General features: G+C 36.3%; 1 protein-coding gene across 3 annotated transcripts; it reads right to left on the reverse strand.

Annotated features, from left to right (window-relative positions):
* Positions 1-597: 597 nt before the first annotated feature.
* On the reverse strand, positions 598-24,309 carry lactbl1b (lactamase, beta-like 1b). Of its 3 annotated transcripts, XM_055183463.2 has the most exons (8): positions 24,184-24,309; positions 20,183-20,250; positions 13,613-13,763; positions 7,749-7,855; positions 6,949-7,106; positions 3,732-3,979; positions 2,983-3,088; positions 598-2,808 (listed from the first exon to the last, which is right to left on the reverse strand). In XM_055183463.2, the coding sequence occupies exons 2-8, from the start codon at positions 20,243-20,245 to the stop codon at positions 1,830-1,832; spliced, it is 1,812 nt and encodes a 603-aa protein (XP_055039438.2). In that variant the 5' UTR covers positions 20,246-20,250; positions 24,184-24,309; the 3' UTR covers positions 598-1,829. The 3 variants fall into 3 exon arrangements, with proteins under 3 accessions (XP_055039438.2, XP_055039440.2, XP_055039441.2); XM_055183465.2 differs by lacking the exons at positions 20,183-20,250; positions 24,184-24,309 and adding an exon at positions 14,094-14,309; XM_055183466.2 differs by lacking the exons at positions 13,613-13,763; positions 20,183-20,250; positions 24,184-24,309 and adding an exon at positions 8,000-8,085.
* Positions 24,310-24,570: the final 261 nt, after the last annotated feature.

Consider the following 24,570-nt stretch of genomic DNA (forward strand, 5'->3'; position numbering starts at 1 on the left):
TGCAAGTGTGCCTACACAAATCGTCCTCATATCCCTCCTTGCAAGCCCATTCTCCCATTAAGTTTGTTTATTGTAGATTACAACCTTTGCGTGGGAACTGGCGAACGCACGTTTCCAGCCCCACACGCTTTATAAATAAGGCCCCAGGTCTTAGGAGGTTAAATATTTTTTTAATGATAGAGCCAAAGCCAAAAAGCGTTAGATTGTGCCCCGCTCTCCACTATACATACTAAAAGAAATGTATAGCTTGAATGCGCTGTTAGTCGATTAGAATAAAAGCTTCTGCCAAATGCATAAATGTAATGTAACTTACAGAAATATGTTCTTTAATAAATGAAACTAATAATTTAAGTTTCTCTTCAGCTATCGCCTTTGTGTTTGTTGTTGAATACTTTTCAATTTTGGCGATTCTTTTTGTTGACAGTTCAATCTACTGGTTTTACGCCACTGTGACAAAGATGAGAGAGATGTGAATAGAAAGCCGTCTTGAGGGGTTTTGAGATCTTTCGTTTATAGAATGAGTGTGTGAGAGAGAGACAAAAAAGGTGGTCATATTTTGAAATATAAATAATTTACATGTAGCGATATATCAAACCATTAATGCAAACTATAGATTTATCATCATAATTCACAATCTACATTATTCTTTTTTATATAATTCTTTATAAATGGCAACTCACGGTTTTATTTATATTGCTGATTGAAAATAAAATCCATTTTAGGGCACTCATTTAACATCATGGAATATAACAGGAGCACAGGATCTATAAGGCTTATGTTGCATACAGGGTTCCCACACCTTAGTTAACTTCAAATTCAAGGACCTTTCATAGACTTTCCAGGTCCAATAACATCAAATTCAAGGACTAAATGTGGGGACATATTTCAAGTGAGAGCAAGGTTACATCGTGTACCTTTTAAGATACATTGTTACAGTTCCCTTTCCAGGGAACTCTCGCTGCGTCACTGCAGTGAAACTTTAGGGATGCCTCCAGTAAGTGCGTCTGAATGTGTATATCATATTCAACCAATGGTGAGGCTTAACGACAAAGACAGGGTGACGCAGGAGCCAAGAAATATATCTCTATCTGAAATATTGTCAAAGACGGCGTTACAGGGACGCAGTTAGTATGGCAAGGGAGACGCAGCGTCTGGTTACCTTCTCAGGGGACAACAGTTACATACGTAACCCGAGATGTTTTCATGTGTGAAACACAACTATGCAAAAAAGCATTTTGGTATGAATCAACATTTGCATACTGAATATATAAGCATTTAAAGCGAACAGTTTAGCACATGTGCTTAAAAAGTCTAGAATTTTTATGATATTATCCTACACTACACAGGAAATAATATGGCTTTTGCATAAAATAGATTCATGCACGTTCAATGACCTGTATTTACATATGTATGTTTTCAAAAACTTCTCAGGGCCTTGGATCCCCCCCAGATTCACAAACTTTCAAGGATTTCAAGGACCCGTGGGAACCCTGTGCATAAAGGACATTTAAACCTCTGAATACCCAGTCCCAATGGCACACAAAATAAAACAGGTGACCGTGATTTAGTAAGGGCTTTTAGAGCACATAAACTATTGTTAAAGTAAAACAAAGCCTGTTATTATGCTAGAAGTGTTGGTGCAATTCATTTTTTATCTACAATGAACGGTGTAGGAAATGAAAACATAGGGCCATTTTTATAAACAAGGACTTAAAAATAGGTGCAAAACAGGTTACCAGATTTCTTTTCCAGCCAAAATCCTGTATGTACTATAGCCCCGTATTCTCAAATCACAGTTTTTCTAAAGCCTTTCTTTAATCCATTCGACTTCACTTAGAAAACGTGGGTCTCCGGCCTATTCGAACCACATTATACGTGTTAAGCCCTGGAGCATCAAATCCTGGAGAAAGCCCGTTCTTGTCAAAGACATAGAAATTAAAAAGCTGCCCATCTTGGGCTTCAAGAGACACCGATGCTGTGTTGACACGCAACACGCAAGGGTATTCTTTCTCAAACACAACTCTGAAAACTCGGTCCAAAAGGTAATTCAATTTTATGGTCCGATAACGCTCGGGAATGAGATCCTCTATTTGAGGTCCAAACTGCTGCATGATCAAGACACCATCTGTCCCTGCTCTTATCTCATAAAATGTGATGTTGCCGTAAGTGTAGTAGCCCACGTAGGGTGCCGGGTTGGGGGGAGGATTCAGAACACGCCTGGCCTCCCTAAAAGCCTTCTCCATGGCAGGTATTATATAAGAGTAGGCCTTCGACACGACGTCCTGGTTCTGTGGCCTCGTGCCCGCCATTAGCACCACCAAGCCCAGCTTGAGCCGAGGGACCAAGGAGAAGGTTGCGGAGTAGCCGTCCAGATCTCCATCTTTGCGGAGCACCTCGTATCCCAGCTGTTCGTTCACCTCCCATGGCGTTCCAGTGCGATTGGCAAAGTAATCTTTATCGCAGCGAAACAAAGGAGTTAGCATTATTTTAAGGGTGTCAGGCTCTAACAGCTTACGGTGATAAGCTCCTGACAACACCATGGCTAATTTAGCCATGTCGGCAGCCGTGGAATACATTTGGCCCGATGGGCGGTACCAGCCCAGGTCATAAAGAGGTGCTATCTGGCCACTGGCGTAGACACCTACGGCCATTTGACTCTGAATGCCAGGGTTGATGTCGAAACCGGTGTCTTCCATGCCCAGCCTGCCCAGAATGTTTTCACTGATCCATCGCTGGTAATTTATACCCACTACTCTTTCAGCCAGTACGTGAGCCAGCAAAGAGAAGCCCAGATTGCTGTAGTGACATCTGAAAGAGAATATTGCAGTGTTACTTATTCCATCTTTCTATCCTAAAGGGTTGTTAAACAGATTGTTGTTGTCATGGTCCCTAACACCCTCCAAAACAACTGAAGTTGATGTTTATTTAGGACCTGCCAGGAACAGATATTGGTACATACTTCAGCTAAACCATACAACATACTTGGTGCCTGGATCGGCGACAAGCACATCATCTTGCAGGAGACTGACTGCAGCTTGGGTCTTTCCTTTCCATAACAAGTTAGTTGCACGAAGTCTTCGGGGTAGACCTGAAGGTAAAGCAGTGACCTTTATTATATGTCAAGCACATTTCAGTGTACTGTAAACGTCAAAATGTAACGCAGATTTTGAGAAATTGCCCAGATAGCAACAAACTCCGAGGCGGATGAAGGCACATTTCACAGGCCACATTACAGGGAAATTGCAAATGTTCTTTCCTAATTCTGAGCTTTAGTTTGCCAGTAATAGGCTTTATGCCCAGCTGCACTACTTCCTGAACTTCAGCCAGCTCCTTGTTTCCTGTCTGCCATTATTGGACAAACAGATTAATCCAGGTGTGTCTGATTATTGTTGTTGTGACTACTGAGGTCAGGCACACCTGGATTAATCAGTTTGTCCAATAATGGCAGACAGAAAAAAAAGGAGCTGGCTGAAGTTCAGGAAGTAGTGCAGCTGGGCATAAAGCCTATTGAGGCCAAACATCAGACTTACTCTAGAGTTCAAAGAAACACTCATTTTGGCCTCCTCGTCTGACGATTGCACATGCTGTGGATAAAAACTACTATTATTTCAACACTAAGTGGTTGTGCACAACCACAGCATTGTTCTCTTGACACAAAAAAAGAGGTTTGGAACAACCTATTATTATATTGAGAAAGAAAAAATATGAAAAATGTGGAGGACAAAACCTACCAGAAAGCTGGCTAGCCATTCTTCGTAGAGTTACAGAGGACGATCGAATTTGAACCTCACCGCTGTCCAGGAAGATTAGACCATCTGTGACATATTTCAGCTGTGAGTCTCTGCTTTTGCCCAAGGGGTTTTTAATGCTGAAGCCTTCCACGTACTTTTCAAGAGGGTCATCCAGGGAGCCCACCTTACCATCCTCCCACAGCCGATACAGCATCAGGGTAGGAAAGAGCTTGGATAGACTAGCAATCCTACAGAAACACATTTAAATTAAACAAATGCTATTTTCTTACCTACCCTCTAAATCCCTCGAAAATAACATTTGCACTCTAAAAATGCTATTTTCAAACCAGAGTTGGGTTTCAGCTGGGTTGAAAATAACCTAGCATTTTATAGAATCCGTATTTAGGTAAATTCAAGACAATCAAAATATAAAATAAGCTTGCTTAAAAGTTTTGATTGACAGCTTTGGATTGCAGTTAATAAGCTCATTCACATTATTATGGACAATTTGTGGTTGACCAATAAGGTTTTGCCAATTTTAAAAAAGCAATGTGGCCAGTTGGCTGATAAGGCAGATATAACAGAAATGTAATTACAGTTAAGTGAAAGACAGGATAGGTGAAACTAAATTAACATTCATTGTGTATTAGATTAGAAATACAGCCATAGCCTACTGTAGTGTTTATAGGAAGAGCAGAAAAACAACTCAATACCATTAAGAAGACTCAATAAGGTCACTTCTCTTAAAGTAAGAAAACACATCTATGACCAAAAAAAAATCATCATCTGTATTCTAGACACCCACGACTGTCAACACTCCAGACCTTCAGTTTTCACAGCTAAACACACCACTAGAGTCCCTGGGATGTTTTTATAAACCAGAAGCGAATATAAATATCTTACACTGTTTAGAAGGACACATTTGAGGTCAAGGCTAAGAATGCAATAAGACTCTCTTTTTACATATAACCAGCTATAAATGCAAATTTTAGTAATGCAGAGACTAGTTTAGACAGAAAATAAGGACTATTATGACATAACACATGGTGTACTGTGTTTTAATGAAGAATATCATACTGAATACAGTCTGTAAATATCATGAATAGTAAAAATCTAATCAGTTTGTAAAGATTCAACAGGTTTTCTTATTCCATTGTGAATTTAATTCAGTGTTACAGGTAATTAATTATATTTGAAATACTTCCGACATACAGCAAGGATCACAATTTTACATTTAAGTTTACATTTCCTTGCAACAAGAAAAAGTATGCCACACTGTAAAAATTGAAAAGTTGGATCAACTTAAAAAATTAGTAACACTTTTGTGTCATTTTAGGTTGAAAAAACCCAATTTTTTTTAAGTGTTACTTATTTTTAAGATGATCCAACTTTTCATTTTTTATAGTGTAGTATCTATGTCCATTATTAAAGTAAAGTTGCCACATTTAAGATCAGACTGATATTACAATGAACTAAGAGTAATAAATTAAATGCAAAAATAATTTGTATGCTGCAGTATTGGGGGTAGTAACGCATTACAGGAAACGTGCATTACATAATAATATTACCTTTTTGAAGTAATGAGTAAAGTAACGCATTACTTTATAAATGTACACATTAATATTTGAGTTACTCTTTTTTTAAAGTAAGGCGAGTTACTTTTCAGTTTAATTAATTAGATGTAAAAAAAAAACAATGTACTACATTAAAGGAACAGTATGTAGGACTGTGGCCGAAACTGGTATTGCAATCACAAAACTTGTGGCTAAAGCTGGTACTGCAATCACACAACTGGGGGCTAATACACAAAATGAAAACATAAACATCAGTTGAGGGCTGCAACTCCACTTTTTAAATTACAATATCCTGGCCAGACCACTGTTGTCAGTGATATAAGTATTTGAAATGAAAATGATTTCTTAATGTCTAGTGACATATCAGGGCCATTTTATGATTCATTGATATACATTTCTTACATACTGTTCCTTTAAACTAAACATATTAACGTGGAATTACACACTCTAAAGTAACGCAAAAGTAAGAAAAAATAACGCAAAAGTAACTTAAAAGTAACGTAAGCATTACTTTCCATGAAAAGTAACTATCTAACGCAATTAGTTACTTTTTTAGGGAGTAACTTAATATTATAATGCATTACTTTTAAAAGTAACTTTCCCCAACACTGGTATGTATGCTGTACCAGCGATAAAGTTAGGTTAAATGTGCTCTAAAATTTGTTTAGAAATGTAATGCTATTCAAAACATTTGTACAAACAAGTCGACCATATTATAAAAAAGTGACATAACGGCAAGATGTCTCTTGAATGCGTACATACTTATAAAATATTCATAAAAATTCAAGAGGGACCTCAAATCTTGATAAATAGAATATAGCTCAAACACATTACAAAATTCGAGACACAACATATAATTAAAGCATCACTAAATAATTCTGTTCAATAAAATTGATTCAAAAAGTTAATATACAACACTAATATTAAATTGTGCTGCTTGGGAATCAGTGGACTTTCCTATAATTTTGACTGAATGACTGCCCAAAGACTCTTCTCTCATCAATTATATTGCATTTTTAAACTGATTTGAGGCCTTAAAATAGAGAAAATAGACTACTTTTGTTCAATCTGAAAGTCCATTTTCAAATAACATAAAGTGCAGCAGCGCTTGAAATGACAGCTCGAAAAAGAATTGGATTTGAACAGATTCAATAGATAAATGTGTAGCTGTGTGTTTTTCAATGAAAAGATGATGAGTAAGGCTCTTCAAGGCAATGACAGTTAAATTACTGCAACTATATGAATGCAAATTAATGACATGCTATAAATCACACACATACACTTAATAAGCAATTAAGATAATGTACTTTCACTGTGACAGACCCTAGCAAATGTGGGAGAACTGTGTGCTAAGCAGAGATGAATTTATTGTCAACCACTTCAGTAAACAGACCAATTATACAAAATATCCAAACATTATTACAATAGTACAAGCCTTTAGACTCTTTTGATGGTGTCTTTTAAAAAGTCTCAAATCTTGAGAAAAAACTTTGATGGTAACTAAGCAAGCAAGCTTATACAAATTGTAAAAGCTGGGTTGTGTAGAAGAACTTTCTATTAATTTTGTGATTTAATGAATTATGCATTTTATTTAAAAAAGAGCAGGTAAGTAACATTATTGGTGCATAGATGGGTTGGCCTACCTGTAGATGGTGTACTCATTTGGAGGTGCAGAGCTTGGATCACTCCCATTTCTCTTGCCGAAATTTCCAGTCCATAGAACTGTGTCATTATAAGTAACAATGGCTGACAACGAAGGCAGACTGACAGGGTTAATACTGTTGCGCAACAGTGCGTCAACCTAAGAAAATAAAATGATATAATTATAATTCACACAGGTAAAAATTATACAAAACATCTAAACCAGGGATCTCCAACCTTTTTGTGAGCCAGGACCACCACAATGGATTAATTAATTAGAAGGGCTCCATTTTTGATATAATGTAGTCTACTCAAAACTTTTTTAACTTGATATTTTTTTATCATTGTTTAAAATGTTAAGTTAACATACATAAAATAAGCCAAGCTAATATGAAACATATAATAAAATAAATATTAAAATGGATGCTATTAATAGAACAACTCACAACAGACTATCTATGCGGGCAACCTGGTGCCTGCGGGCACCATGTTGGAGACCACTGATCTAAACACATTAAGTGGTTAAATTAAAAGCTATTCAAAGTCAAATGTATTTAAAGTTTTTAATATTAAATAACTACTTTTTCTTGCCAGCTTAATATGTTTAATATACTTTATGGCAAGGTAATGACGTTCTTATCATGTTTTGTAGTCTAAATATTGAGTAAAAATGGGGTGCACTTTAACAGGTGCACTTTGCACCATTTAAAATTCATGACAAATACATTATGTGGATCAAGATTTGCAATAAGAGGATAAACGTCAACTAAAATTTGATTTTCAATCTTCTTCTTATGCTTACCTTCTCAAGTGCCTCTTTTAAAGTAGGAATTGGGTGTTCCAGAAGATTGGGCTCTGGAAAGCGAGGGCACATCCTTTCTGATTTGTTACTGTCATCAATATTTCCATCTGAACATTGAACATAAACACACATGCAGAGAGTGAAATGAGTAAAGAGCACAATACTTAGAGATGTGTTAACAGAATTTAGCTGAACAACCCTTGAAAACACTGCCTATGTATGTTCATAAAATGGACTGAGGAGTGACCGACCGTCGGCTTTGAATTATCCTCCTGTTCATTACATGCATGGCTTAAAATGCTGTCTGTACGAACTAAGCGAAATCCCTTCTTTTCTGTGCTGCTACCAAGGCCGCCTTAATGCACGGGCTTACCTGGGCTGAAGCCCAGGGGCCTCCCAAGTTCAAGGGCCTCCCAAGTTTGCGTTCATGATGAGCTGAAAAGGTCATATTGTTTGTAACTTGTCAGGTTTTCTGTCAATCACTCTAATTGCACTTTACATGGCTGCTGATTGGTCCGTTGTAACTTAACGTGAAATAAAATGTTAGACGTAACATATTTTTTATTCCGCGTAATGTAATTAAGTGCGCGTTGTCAACTTGACATTCCTGCAGGTGCAGGGGCCTCATTTATAAACGTTGCGTACGCACAAAAGAAGGCGTACGCCACTCTCTACGCAATAGTTGTTATTTATAAAAAGCAAACTTGACGGGAAAATGTGCGGTCCGTCACGCAAGCTCTGACCCAGGCGTACGCACAAAAACGGGTGAAATGAGAAATGGCGACACCGACGGCAGATGGAAGGAACACGTGAAAGTGAAAGTAAAAATGACAACACTACCTCTCATAACTAACATGAAGACTTCTGTTGTGTCGAAGTCTGTTGCCACTATGTTCCCCCTATTTTTCCCTTCGGTGTGGTGTTTTTGTGGCGTTTTTATCACGTTATAGGTTTTATTATTTATATATTTAAAGTTTTAATGGCTACTGAGATGTATATGTGTGCATTTCTGTAATGTATCTGTATTGTTCTTAATGGTAAGTCAATTATTTTTACAGTATGAATCATATTATATGTATATTATTTATTTAACTATGTATGCAAACATTACATTTTTAAAACGACCAGTAAAGGAAAAAAAAGAAAAAGACAGGCTATATTTTAAAAGAAATACCCTAATAGAAAACTGTCAAATGTATGAAATATTTAATAAATTGTATTATAAAATACATGATATTATGCCTTTTTAGTATAACCAATTAAAATCTTTAATCTTTCTAAATGTAACGTGATGAAAACGCTATAAAAGCACTACACTAAAGGGAAACATAGGTGGAACTGAGTTCGACACAACACTTCACAAAGCAAGTCTTACAATTAACAGCCTACACGAACACCCGTTTGATCGATCAGCAGTGAAACAAAAAAAATAAAGAAATCGAAAATTACAACAGAAATTCAAATGAACACATATTTGCTAAAAGAAAAGTGAAATATGTTCTGCAATAATATTGGCATGTTGTGCAATTCATCCTCATAAAGAATATAGTTAACAGAACGAAATAATGTACAAAACTGATATTCTTGTCAATGTGTCCGTCTGGCGGAGCATATATAGATGCAATTACATAGACAGATAGATAGATAATTAAGGAGATATATAGTTAGATAGATAGATAAATAAATAGATAGATGTATTAATTGTCCACTGGGGAAAGTTGTTTTCATAGTAAACCATATCTTCATAATCTACGGAATTATGGTATTCATGCATATGCCTTTAGTGTGTTTATTTTTGATAAAACAATGTATAGCGTGTCTCAACCATTCAGGAAGCAACAAGAAATTACATTTGCGCTGAACAATGTCCCATTTCCACGTCGATTATTACCGACATCTGTAGCTTGTCAGATGCAATTAAATGAATGGAAATAAAATGCCCCATCACAATGCGTAATGCCCACACTGTGCCCTCCAAACAACGTTTTCTCCTCTTTTCCACCTCGCCAACGATAACTTCTACTTCACATTGAGTGAATTTACGTTTTTTTTATTTCCTCTATGTGTTTGCCATGATTTCGCAATCAATGCATATTAACTTGTGGGCGTTTCACGGACTATTTATGGGCAACTATGGGCGTGTCATGAAGCCGCAAAAGCTGCGCTACATTTAGAATTGATTGTGATTTATTAAGGGAAAAATGCGTAGGATGTGCGTGCGCACGGTTTTATAAATCCGAATATTTCTGTGCGTACGCACGTCCTATGTTTCATCCGTACGCCACTTCTGACGCAAATCCTACGCAAAGTTTTATAAATGAGGCCCCAGGTCTCTCTCTCTTTCGTGCGCGCGCTCGCTCGTTCGCTCTCTCTGTGCTCATGCAGCTGTCTGAGTCTCTGGCATGCAGAAGTCTCTCCAAACCTGCAAAAGAAACTGTGCCGCTAAATTAAGAAAGGAGTTCACGCACATAATGCTGTTAGTTGTTATAAAGTTTAAGTTTACTCGCGTTTGTATCAGTGACGCGTGCGCAGCTGGAGCGATGTAGTTTGACGCGACGTTAGCTCACAGTACACACATCTGTTGGTTTAGAAAGACGAGAAAGAGACGCAACGGTAAAGGTGCAAGTGTAAGAAAGAGACGAGAAAGAGACGCAACGGTAAAGGTGCAAGTCTAAGTAAAGAGCGACCATCTCAAATGATCATCCCCTGATAGCACCATTATAATCTCATTATCTAAAGATATACAGGTATGTTCCCTGTCTGTCTTGTGCATATTCATACTTGGTCGTTTTACATGCTTATGTATGCATAAATACTAAATACAATGCATACTATATCTTCAATATCCTACAAAATAAACTGATTAAAAAACAAGATTCTGTCTATAAAGACTTATCTTTTGTTATCATTAATGCATTTAACAAGATTCTGTCTATAAAGACTTAGCTTTTGTTATCATTAATGCATTTAACAAGATTTTGTCTATAAAGACTTATCTTTTGTTATCATTAATGCATTTAACAAGATTCTGTCTGTAAAGACTTATCTTTTGTTATCATTAATGCATTTTCACTTTAAAACTAACTTTAACTTATTATATTTTTAAAACTGTGGTGAGCATTTAGTTATGAGTGGCAATTTTCTGCAAATTTGTATATTCCAAAAACTATATAAATATAAAGCTTATAAACATATATACTTTCACACATTTTGGTTTTATTATCACCACAAGTTGCTGTGTGTGGTTGTTAAATAAAGTGTCTTGTGTTTATGCTCAAGTGGGCTCAGTGATATGTTAATAATGATATTATGGTGTTTTCTGGCTCAAAGAGGGAAAACTCACTGTTGTATGTCTCGAAAGAAACTAATGCATTTTGTGATGTAGATTACCTAGATATTACACTTAAAATATTAGACTATAAATCGAGGGGAAGGGGGGCCTACAAAACCTCTTAGCCCCGGGGCCTCACATTAGGTTAAGGCGGCCCTGGCTGCTACCATAGGTAGTTAAAGAGAAAATTATCATTGGCGACTTCTTTAACACCTAAAAAAGTCTATTAACATTGTTACTGTACGTAGAAGTTATGTATTCAATTTGACTTCACGCGACGCCGCGAAACGAATGCCTATTTGGTACCGCGAGCGCGGTACTTTAATGTCACGTGATAACGGCGACTTCACTGATTGGTTCCTGCCACAGGATTGTGGGTATTGTATTTTTTTTAGTGTCGGTTTGGCAATTAAAATACGTTTCTTCATTTACCAATAACATGACAATCTCATTCTCAACCACCCAGATGTATACAATATTGCAAAAGTAATACTATTGTTGATTTTCTCTTTGGATAAATGACGATATTACTTACAATTCTACAACAACAGATGGTTGTTTATGTTTGTATAAGAGTTTTTTTTAATGTTTTTTTTTATTTCAACGGACTTGTCACTGCTTTACAAAGACGCTGCTTCAACCTCAGTGCTACACTTATGGAATAAGAACTGCACTGTGACAAAAGGTAAGACATGTTTCACATTTAATATTGCTTACTGACAGTTTTAGTTAATAATCCATCCTACAATTGAATATTTTAGTCAATATTTTACCTTCATAGTCTCTTAACTGTGCTATCAAACCACTTAAACTATATTTGTTGGCTGTTGTCATGACAACGTGTGGCTGTGGGTTTGGACTGCCTGTCAGTATGGAAGTGTGTTGATATCAGCTTGATAAACAGTATTTAATACTTTTGTTGCTGGAGTTGGACTTTGGCAGAAATTACAGCTTTGAAAAGCTAATTTTAAACAGGCTTAGGCAATTTCAAAGTGTGTAACATTATTGCTTTAGTGTTGTTGTGTGTGCGTGTCTGGACACCATGCATTCTTTTAGTATGATGGATTTTTATGTACGCCTTGTTTAGTTTATAATGTGGTGGTTTTATAGCTCAATTATTTGGGAATGTCGTTGTTGTATGGTCACATGGGAATTCGCCCTAGTTTTTTTGTGAAACATCACCACTAGTGTGTGCCGATTGGCTTTTTTGCACTGTACTAAATATGACAGACAACTTGTCTTTGGTTTCAGTCAGTCACATGTTGGGGGCAACATTGTGAAGCTCCAAAAGCACGCAATCCAAATGACTCAATGACTCAATTTTCATAAGGTAATTAATGTCAATTAGCGCAAAAGTGTGCATGAATAATTTACTCATTACAGTGCTAAGAATTATATTCAATAGTTTTATAAGCCTACAGTGGTTTTATGCAACCCATCGTAAGCAGAACCATGATGAAAGTGACTGTCAAGTATGGTAGGGTGACCAGTAAGAATGGTATAGTAAAAATGAAACTACAATGATTGTATATTATGCTTTTAAAGGCAGTGTGCATGATCTCTGAAAGCCAATGTTGACATTTGAAATCACCTAAACAAACACGCCCCTACCCCAATAGAATCTGGACCTTCTTTTGATAAACTCACCCCACACATACGCTGCCCAGTCAACAAGGTCGGTTAGTAGAAACACCGCTTACTGCTGATTGGCTGCAAGTGTGTTTTGGTAGTCGGCTCAACTCCCTTTTCCAAAGTGTTTTTTAAAAATCATGCACCCCGCCTTTAACTAAAATGTGAGAACCTCGATTACTTATGCGGTCGACAAATGCGACTTCTGGAAGACGCACCCGAAATCTTGACCAGGACGCGCCCCGGAGAAATAAAAACTTTCCTGCAGAGTTAATGCTAACCCTGATCAAACTCACCTGCCTGCAATTTTCTGGTATTCCTGAAGACCTTGGTTAGCTTGCCCAGATGTGTTTGATAAGGGCTGGAGCTAAACTCTGCAGGAAAGTGATCTTAAGGGCCAGAGTTGAGAACCTTTGATTTACACCGGCTGTGAGGCTCAAACCAGCAATCTTTGGGTTACAAGCCCAACTTTCTAATTATTAGTCTATGAATGAAGTACAAACAACTCATTAGATCACTAAAATACTTTACGTCTTTGCCTGAATGGATTAGTTACAACTATAAAACTCCACTGATAGCTTACCATTAAAAGACGGTAGTTGGATATCTTTAGCTGTCAGTCCTCTCTCACAGAGAGAGCTGTTAATAGGATTGACCAATAACACCCTGTACAACCTTTCACTATGCACTTCTGACACCAGAACATACCAATTTTATTTGTTAAAGTTATTTATACTCAGCGGAAAAAAATAACTTAAAACAACGATGTGAAATTAATTCTAAAACATGCGGTTCCTTCACTGATCTATATAAATGACTGGATTGTGCATAGAACGCTTAACGTAACAGCGTGAGGTGTCTGTAATGGTTGAAAACCCCTGCTTTAACACAACACCTGACTCACCTGCCACTAGTTTAGGTAGTTGATACTGCCAGATGAAGCAAGCAGTCATGACGAGGGACAACAGCAAGAAAAAGATCAGGCCCAGCTGAGTCCATTTCACCTTCATCTTGCTGGTTTTGGTTAATTCGTCTATGGCAAGTTCTGGGGTAGGCTGATAAATGGATAAAATAAAATTTGTTTATCATATATATTGATATGGTTTATAAGAAAAAGTGTGTTAAAATGCTATATTTATCTCTCATTTGAAAATGTATGAATAAGTTAGTGTATATTTTAGAATGTAAATAGATATTTTATGAATAAAGTCAAAAGTCTGGGATGGGTTTAATTGGTACATTTGCACCAAAAAGCCCATATGATTGATTCACAAAATGTAAAAAATATACATTTGGAAAAAAGTAAAACATCAGTATATTTATTCAGTGACACAAATGTATAAAAACATAATTTTACAGTAGTACTGTTTGCTAGCGCTCATCACCTGCACAGAAACATTGATCAGGTCTTCCATCCCTGATGAGCATCAACACTTGGCCTTCTTGGCCTTCACTTTTTCCGACTTTCTGTCCACTCCAAACTGATTTGCTAGCAGAGACCAATTTTTACTTATGGTAAAGGCGACATGCCTTTACAGATTTTGGACTGGTGCTGTAGTACCTTTTTTAAAGTTTTCTTGCTGAGAACAAATGATACACATTAGCAGTTTCACAGTGTGTATTTGTAGGCCTATCTAAATATAGTTGTAAATTAAGGTCATAAGTAACTTAAAGTACTGTAAAGGTTCACTGTAAAAAAATTCCGTAGAAATTACAATGTTATTGCAGCTGGGTTGCCGGTAATTTACCGTAGATTTAAATTTATGTTATTTACTGGCAAGAGTTTCTTCAAAGTTAAATAAATTTTAAATATTAACAAGTCTTTATCTTTACAGAATAAAACTATACAATAACAGCCTCATGCAAAGCATTCTGGGAACCAGAAATCATCATGAACCTTTTTCTGTTTCTTGCTCCACATTTTGTTTCCCAGAATGTTTTGCTTGATGCTGTTTTTTAGTTTTACTCTGTAAAGACAAAGACGTGTAAATGTTTAATGTTCATTTAACTTTGAACAAAATATTGCCAGTAAAAAACATAAATGTAAATCTACGGTAAGTTACCGACAACCCAGCTGCAATTTCTACTGATTTTTTTGCAGTGTTGTTAGGGTGAAACCACACAACGATCATTTAAAATGAATCACAACATAGTGTTTGTAATTCACATGCTTAATTCTTTGTCAGTCTATCTTTCAGTAAGTCTTATGTTTTGACCCTGAGATTAGCTTTGCGTACAAGCTAATAAAACTAATCTTTCTATTTAAAGCAAAATTATAAAATGCTATTGGTATACACGAAAAACAATACATTTATCTTTAAATTGTACATAATATCAACGCATGTACCAAAGAAATTACTGAAAATTGCAGAAATGTGTGGTCTACTGAGACAGCAGGCACATGACTGGGTCTATCTCAACACTGCAAATGTGATTGGAAAGTAACAAATCACTAATTGCTCAAAATAATGAATAGCATAACATATGATTTGGCTTGGATACAGTTAAGACGATCATTTAATTTAAGAGCATATTGTTTTAGCCTTTGTTGATGTTGCAAAACCTTTGTAAAAAAGCTAAACAAGCAAATTCAAGCAATGGGGTAGCCAAATGATGAACAACCTATATATAGTAGCTGACCAAACATTTTAATTAAATATATTTCAGGACACTCACCATACAAATTCCATTTGTAATTGCAGTATCAAATACTCATCAGTCCATATAGAGTAGATTTATATTACATATATATGTATATATTATGAGTAGGCATTCCAGTCAAAAAGTTGGCAGGTTCCATAAGGAATTCCTTGTTTGTAAAAGTGGGAAACCCCATTCCATAACTGTCACACCACAGCATGGCCATTTGGATAGCACAGACTTGTCTCCTGCCATCTCCACTCTGACTATGGCATAATCCTGGCCACCAGATTACCTTTGACAATTCATTTCCCCTCCCACTGGGGCGCCTGGCCTGACATCATAATCCCAAGATTTACCCATCTAAAACCCATCAGACCATGGTGTTTTTTATGTTAATCCCCCTGCAAATCAATTCACTTGGCTGCTGTTTGTGTGTTTAACTTTAGCTTGCTGCTTTAGATAGCATATAGAGGGACTGTTTTGTAATCTACAAAATTTTGGTTATACTTCATTACATATTTTCTACATTTAGCGCTACTACACCCCAAGAGAATAAACCACACAAATCACATTAATTTGCAGACGCTATCAAACTGATCTTTTTAGGCCATTATCAGACCATTTCACACCACTCAGAAAAGAGCTCTTAATGAAACATGGGACATTTTTAGCAGTCTGTGATTGGACCAAATGACTTGGTTGTGGAGCCGAACCTTTGGATTAGCAGAGACACAAGGGTTTGCAGGCAAGGAGAAACACACCGTCTATAAATAAATACTTGACTGTGAGATTACTGACATGTGAAGAACCCACAGATATCCTCTCTGAAACCTGGAAATGAATGTAAACTTACACTTGGTATTAAGACGCATTTTGGTTGATCGGATCACAAGTGGACGAGAGAGATGCATGTCGGTTCACACCTGGTGTTTTAATCTGTTTCTTTTGTCCAATTTCGACCGCTTCTGTCCTGATTACTTTTAGGGGATGGTCTATGGATGAGTCATTAAAACACGAGTGGCAGAAATGATTGGTTTAAGTAGATGCACACTAACATTGTGTGAGTCAGCTGCTTGTGTTGTTAGTAAACATGCTGTACAGTGTTTTGTACATGCACTCTTAAGAAAAAGGGTTCTTCAAAGGTTCTGAAATGATGGTAAAGGTTCTATATAGAACCATAGCTTACTAAAGAACGCTTTTTCCCCGAAATGGTTCTTGTCTTGACAAAAAGGGTTCTTTATTTCCCTCCTTTTTTTATTTTAAATCTTGAAGTTCTGTTTACTGTTAAACTCTGTAAAGTGCCATAAATAACAAAACAAAACAAAAATATAAACAAAAATAATCCTCCTGACAGCTGAAAAATGAAAGGGTTCTTTATAGCACCACTGAGGTTCTATGTAGCACTTTTTCAAGGCAAGGTTCTATATAGAACCATCTAAAAAAGGGTTCTATATAGTACCAATTTGGGTGCTGCTATTGTTACAAGCTGAAGAACCCTTATTTGGTACTATATAGAACCATTTTTCTTAAGAGTGTATGTAAGGGCTTTCTTAGATATTTCAGAGCAATTAATGAAATAAACAAAAATAAAGAAGGGGGAAAGCAACCGCTTTAGTTTTATCAATGACAGCCTAAAGACCATGCCGAATACTGTGGGTTAGCGCTAGAAGTCAGGAGCGATGTAAAAACATTGTGCTTGGTACGGGTGTGCGGGGCAAGCGCGGGGTTAGTTGTAACACGGACTGTTTAGATTGTTGCACAAGGTTAAGCATTTTGTATTTTCATTGCATTTTGTATATCAGTGTCTTGTTGACTAAAACATAACATCATTTTGAAAAATGTCTGCAGCTCTTAGCAACTTTTTTGGTGGACTTGAAAATATTTTGACCCAGCGGGGGTTAGTTGTAATGCTGTGTTACAAGCACTTACGTTATAAAAACCGCTAATGTTAGCATAATTCTTGCCGTTGTTTTAAATAGGCTACACACGAATGAATGCCGGCTGCCAACAAAATAAATGTGCCTGTCTTATCAAAAATCGTGTGTCAAATGTATTTTTGGTTATATCTTTAATATTGATTGAATAAGGTCACGTCAAAGATTGAAATCATAATGAAATGGATGGCTAAAATCAGACTTTGATGCTCATTATCTCAGAATTTGTTTTTTGAAACTGTAGTATGATTATTACAGACTGGGTCACATATAAAAAAAGTTTTGTCATAATTGTGCTGCCTTTTCTCACATATTAAGATATTTGTATCCATTTATAATTGAACTATTGTTAGAAAAGGGCTGGATGAATGAATACAGTGTGGATACCTGTCTATTAAAGACAGATATATAAACAAGATCCACTTCAAGTATATAGACAAAATAGTATTGAAATATTTTCCTGCACACTTAATTTTTAGCAAGTGTTACAACAAATAACCCCCTGCCTGTTAGAATTAACCATACCTATGGGGTAACGTTTGCACTTCTGTCACGTTTGGTGTAATTGTCCAAGAATGGTAATAGGCTACTAGAAACAAACTTCAAATGTTCATTTGTAGCAGAGATGTGTGTGTTGCTTGTGTAAAAATATAATTAATCAAATTAAAATATTTTTTTAAATGATTGGGCCAAACCAAAAAGCGTTAGGTTGTGCCCTGCTCTCCCCTACATCACACATTAGATGAATAGGCAAAGAGTCTTTTGTGTCTGTTCAAACACATGAGTGTCCACACCACAAAAGCAATCCGGTCGAATTAAAACTTCAGAGCAGCACCCAGATATTTCCCAAATATCTAGCAAAACTGTACACATGTACAGAAACAGTTAAGAGAATAGCCATACATGTTGTGATTGTAGTGAAAAGGAGAAGTATTTTATTTGAAATCAATTAACAAAACATCCAATGCAATACATAAAATATGCTTAATTTTTTTTTTTAAATATGGAAATGTCTTTTTCTGTCATGATTTTAGCTTTTGTTGTGCTCCAGATCAGAACACAGCTTGTTCACACAAATCGAATAGTGACACAATGACAGTCAGTCATTGACTGCTTGCTATGTTTTGACAGCAATTGCTACCTTACAAAAATAAGCCAATGCACTATTTGACACTATTTGAGTGTTTACAATTCCTCATGACAGTGAAGAATTTTCTAAGTTTTTGGTAGAATGGTTTTGTATTCCATTTACATCATAAACTATTGAAATCTGTTGAGAAGTCTAAACAATTTTGTGCATTTATCCAGAAAAACCACAGTGGCTTATTTGCTCGTATTTATTGGTAGGGCTGGGCGATTTGTCCCCCTAAAAAAATGTGTGATTTTTTTATAAAAAACTGGATTTACGATTCGATTCGATTATTTCCCCCCGCCCCCATTTAAAACAAAATAATTGCAAACTGTACATATATTTTAAAAATATAAATGCATTATATTTAATTAAAATGCCTCAACATAAAATTGCCGTAAATCCAAACCAACTCCACACGACTGAAGTCTAAGAGCATTTTTTTTGGAAGGAGCTGCTCTCTTTTTCGCCGGCTGTTTCTGCCATGTTGTTTGTGTATGCATGCGCTGCACCCGGGAGAGGGGAGGGGCAGAGGGCTGCACCACAGAGAGTGTGCTACGGAAACCCTGAAGGAAGATTTGGCGAATGCAAAATGTATTTACTGCGCTTTACTGCAGAGGGGGAGAAAAAATCTAAAAAAATAGGTTTTTTTTAAATATGAATCGATTTGACCTACCAACTCGATTTTAAAATCAAATCGATTTTTCCCCAGCCCTATTTATTGGGTAGTTTTGCACACCTGCTCTAATGTGGCAGCAACAGTGGTATACAATACAGGGATCAATGATTTTCCCCTCTAGATGGGCTTTATTGCGTGTGATATCAAGTGGCAACATGCGTCTGTTAGGTGAGACCATTCTTATTAATTTTACCATGTAAATACCTCTTCTGATGCCTGCTGATATAAATGAGAAAAAACATGAAGTTGATCCCACATGTTTTCCCTGCTGAGCCTCACAGCATATAGTCCAACTGCTGAAACGTTTCGGCTCTCCACACGGTTGTAAATTCTTTATCTCCTGTTTGTTACAAATAAAGTATTTTTATTGTACAAACTTTTTTTATATAAAATATTTTTAGAATACACACCTTTTCTTGCATATTGGTAAATTATTCTTTGAGATTTCACTGATCATGTAGGCTTTACAGCAATTAAAAGCCTGCTATTTTTTCAATACAAATAAAAACATCAATCTTAAACTAGTGGTTTTCTTCCTTGCTTAGTTTTTCAGTTTACAAATTCTGCCATCTAAATAGGAAATCGGCATGGCGCGTGCACAACTGGCTTTTAAAGGGGATGAGAGATGAGACTGTCTTTGGTTTATTGCACGTTTATTGCGGTTTAAAACACACCCATTACTCATCACAAGAATAGGAACAACCCTTTTAGACTGTGCACTAGGCGCACAAACCATTTTTCCCATTGTTAAATTAGCAAAAGTGGATTCGGACACAACTTTAAGACTGTGCACCGTGCGCTTCAGACCATACGCTTAGATCATTTAAATAGGGCCCAGATAGTCATAAACTAAATGATACAAGTATAAAAGGATCTGTAAAAAGATGCTTAATGCTTTTATAGCTATTTGCTTTTAAGATATTCTAATGTCTTTTGCAATTGAAAATGGCACAAGGTGGTCACATTTGACTGTTGCACATATCTCGTAGTCAAGAGCACTGTAAAGATGCACTTTTAAGACGTTTAAAGACGTTTTAGAGATGCAATTTCTTAACACAAGAACATGTCCAGTACATCTCGAAAGTTTACCTGGGACTGGACTTCATCCACAGAGGTCTCCATCAGGACCACCTTGCTTTCCATTTCTCCCATGAGTCCTGTGACCAAAATAATTCTGTGACTAATAACATCGAAGGAGCAGAGGCATAGATTTAATGTATTTTGTCTAAAATGTAAAACAGAATGTACTTTCTAACATTTTTGTTTTAAATAAAAATTTCACATTCAAATATAGCAAATTACCAGTGAACACAAACACATTTAGAAACACATTTAACATTTTTAAAAAATGAAAACATGTTTATGTATTGACAGTATGTTTATGTATTGATATAGTGTATTGACAGTATCAAGTGGTGAAATCAGAGGCGTCATGCCCATTTAAACTGAGGGGGCACCTGCCCCCTTGTTTTTTTTGAGCCAATGGGTTTTGCATCCAACCTCAAAATCAAATAAGCATCCATTAATCTGTTATTTGACTTTTAATCTGTTTAATATGCACAATATTATACATTCTGTGCTGCATCCTTGTCACTCGGAGATTTTCGCCGTTTTGATAGTGTTTTGATCATGTTACATTACTTTTATTCTGGCGGCAGCTGGAGCTGCAGTCAGCACAGTCGCAGACGTCATCAGCGTCTGGGCGCGCTCACGAGCTCTCTGCTGTTGCTGGCTTGCTGCTGCATTTGGCTATCTGAGGAATTAAAACGTGTTAGAAACGCTCACAACATTTCCAAACCCCAGTACGGTAATGTGCAGTTAACCTCCTCTGTGTAGAAAATGTATGGTTTTAAATGTGACTGTCTCAACGTTATATAGTAGAGATTCATCTTGGCACAACGCCAAAGTTCACTAGAGTTCACGCGGGCGCGGAATCTCACATACTCACATGAGGTAAAATTTAATGCAAAAATCCGTTCCTCTAATAATTTTATCTAAACATATTATTGAACATTAAAATCAATCACGTGGCTATAGCTTATGTCATTTTCGTTGTTTATATACTTTATGGATTTAAAATTACATAAATTTTATATGATAATGTAGTTGTTGTGCAAAATGCATTAATGACACAATTAAACAAGCCATTAAGACTTAAATAAAACATGCCGTTTCAGATGTAAATATGATGCAAATGTGTCATTATTCCGATATTATTTGATATTAAAGTTAGTCATCACCCTTATTTTGGAGGTTTTTGCATGAAAGCAGGGGTTTTCAGATTGTTAGAAATGTAAGTGCCATGGAAAAGACTGAACGCTCTATAATATTTTGTTTGATGTCTGTGTATGCACAAATTTCTGTGAGCTGTTGACACTGTGCCCCCTTAAAAAAATTGGTGCATGACGCCCCTGGGTGAAATAAATGCACTTTTCTATAAATCACTGCTTTTACAGTGAGTTGTTGCTCACAACATTAAGTTTAGCTGAAAGGTTGTCAATTCTTTCATCGTCTTGCTTTTATCTGTCATTACCACCTTTGAATAAACGATTCCTATTCCCTCTGCATTTCTATTCGTTTTCCCTGTATAACATTATAATGTCAACTGATCCATGAGAAGTCCCGCATATAATTTTACCCTTAAGAAAACTCTTTCCACCATTTCTCCTCAGTCATTTGAGCTTAGGGAACAACAGCATATAATGCATATCTGATAAACCCTCTGACCCTGAAAATTATATGCAACTTTCAGCATTTAACACTCAAAACGTCAAGCAATCTGACATTTAGGTTCCCTAAGGGCTAAGCATGTCTGGCATGTCCTTTTCACATGTTCAAATAAAGCATGCTGGATGAATAAATGCTGTTTAGCATATGAGTAAGTGTCCTGTGAGTGGTAGGATCTAGCGTACAAACACATTCATTTTTTAAAAGCACACAGTTCACCGAACTCTCAACAATGTGAAGTAGTATTACTTAACATTTTACAGTAATGGTACTACAGTAATGCTACTACATTTCAAACACACACACACAAATAAATACATACATTGAATCCACAAATATATTGAATACACTTTTATCATTTCTGTACCTATAGGTAATGTTCAATAAAATTGATGTTAATGCCACTAAATTGATTTCATTAAACAATATGCTATAACAAATTTGCTTGTGTAAGCTCACCTGCTTATCTCACTAGCAGTGACAGCCGGTGACTTCTTTTTTCGAGGGCGCACGATGCGAAGTTCGTCACAACATGTATGTAGCCTGTCATGTGTGAGGTTCGTGGTTTCAAAATATGTGTTCGGCGCGTCGAGTGAACCTGTGTTCATGTGTCTTGTCAAAATAAGTGCCTGCTGCACTGTATAATAAAATGTCTCAAATCCTACGTGCACTGTCAGAAAAAAAAGTTTTTAAATGTACCTTTTCTGTCGCTGGGGTGGTACCGAAGGTTCCGTTTTGTACCTTTACAGGTATACTAAACATAATACAATGTTGTACCTTTATGGGTATGTTATTGTACCTTAAGGATCTATCATGTAGCTTTAAAGGCATGGTTAACTGTTTCGTACCCCTAAAATTTAAATTGTACAAAACTGTTCCTTAAGGTACACAAGAGATCCTCAGGGTATCCACCTTTTTCTCAAAACACGGAAGTAAGTGATGTGACGTATTTTCCTTCCTGCGCGAGACTTCCGGTTCTATAGCCAGCCGGTAGAAAACAGTGTAGTGGGAGCACGCATAAAACATGATTTAAACAGTTAATATTTACTACTCCTGCCATGTATGAACCAGTGTGAGAATGAAATTAAGAAGTGGCTTGATATATGAAGATATATTCAATCATTTCGCGTTGTTGATCGGAAGTGATAGGTCTTCAAAAGTCTTCAAAAAGCACAGACATACCAGTATATTTACAATGGTCAAGTGTTTGTACATGGAATTTACCAAGAATTCGTGTTTTTTACTTTTCAGGTGATGGTTTAAAATCACAACTGTCCCTCTGGTGTGAGGTTTTTTTAAACGGCAATTTTTAATGGACTTGTTTATGGCGACACATCAAGCTTCACGCGGTCCGACACAGTCAGCAGTATCTTTCTCATTCAACACATTGTAAATTATATCAGCCTTCCTGAATTTCATAATAAACATTAAACAGCCAGTCAAAACGGCACACTTGTGTTCTTTGCAATAGACTACCATTAGCTTTAGTGGCTCACCGGAAGTCATAAACAAGAAAGCTCAAAGATGGCGGCACCCACATTTACGTCAAGAAACAGGTGGATTATAAAAGGTACCAAAATGAACTGTTGGGTACCACCCCAGTGACAGAAAAGGTATAGTTTTTTTTACCTTTTATGTACGTTTTTTCTGACAGTGCAGACAGTGGAACGTCTCCATAGGGTTTTTTATTTTAATAATACTCACAGTACACTAATGCAGCTGATAAATAAGAGATAAATATTAAAATGACAGAATAAGAATTTTTATTTTATTTTATTTTATTTTTAGAGTTTTTATCAGATTTACACGAAATTACTTTGTAGATAAAGCAGAATATCCAAATCGGTAAATAAAGATTAAGATATATACACGTGAAATATGAAATTTGCTTCTTCACATTAATTTTTATAGACAGCCATAATTGTGCCACAGTCCTTGGCCAGCTCACAACATCATATTAGTGCAGCAATTTGATATATACACCATGACTCATGAAAGAAACCTCAATCATGGCACACAACTCTGACAATCCTGGGGTTTATATCCCACTTAAACCAGACAATTTTTCCTAAAAAAAATTTAACCTATATAATAGAGGAACCAATGAAACACATTGCATGCAATAGAGAATGCAAAATAGAAAAGTAGACCGTTTTGGAACGACAACTTAAACAGTTAAATTTAAGTTTAATGAAGTATGCGTTACTAAAACTGCTTTTAGAAGTGTGTTATTTGCTGTTACAGTACCGGCTTCAGTAGTAAACTACTTGCAGATGTTTTATTGTTTATTTAAACATTCTCAGTAACAGTTTCCTTTATAGTAATTGCATATATTAAACAATGGTTAAACATCTTGGACTTACCCTTAGGTGAGGTTTAGGAACGCTTTGCTCTGTAATGACGGAGGCTGTTTATACTTTCCACACTATCTCTGGCTCTGCTAGCTTACTGTGAAGTCACGACAGATGTTGGTATCATGGCCATGGATAAATCCAGCTTGTATCAGACCCAAGATTCTGGATTATCTGCCATTTGCAACATCTGCCAACATCGGAGAATGGGTTGCTGAATGATGAAGTTGTAATGTGCGGTCATAATATGCCCGAGTTAATATGCATATGTGATCACTTTATTGCATTGTGTATTTACATTTATTAGTTCATTTGTTTAGCATTGTATAATGAGTTTAACAGGACATTTGTTCTGAGATCAACTACAGCGTATAGTTGCTCCAGATTGTCTTTGGACAT

Source organism: Misgurnus anguillicaudatus, chromosome 14, assembly GCF_027580225.2.
Source record: "Misgurnus anguillicaudatus chromosome 14, ASM2758022v2, whole genome shotgun sequence".
Taxonomy (NCBI): Eukaryota; Metazoa; Chordata; class Actinopteri; order Cypriniformes; family Cobitidae; genus Misgurnus; species Misgurnus anguillicaudatus.

Coding starts and splice junctions, on each gene's coding strand:
- lactbl1b (XM_055183463.2), bottom strand. CDS start 20,245: ATGGGAGAAATGGAAAGCAAGGTGGTCCTGATGGAGACCTCTGTGGAT. Junction 3,980..6,948: donor AATGAGTACACCATCTACAG/GTAGGCCAACCC, acceptor GTGTTTCTGTAG/GATTGCTAGTCTATCCAAGC. Junction 3,089..3,731: donor AATGGCTAGCCAGCTTTCTG/GTAGGTTTTGTC, acceptor CTTTACCTTCAG/GTCTACCCCGAAGACTTCGT.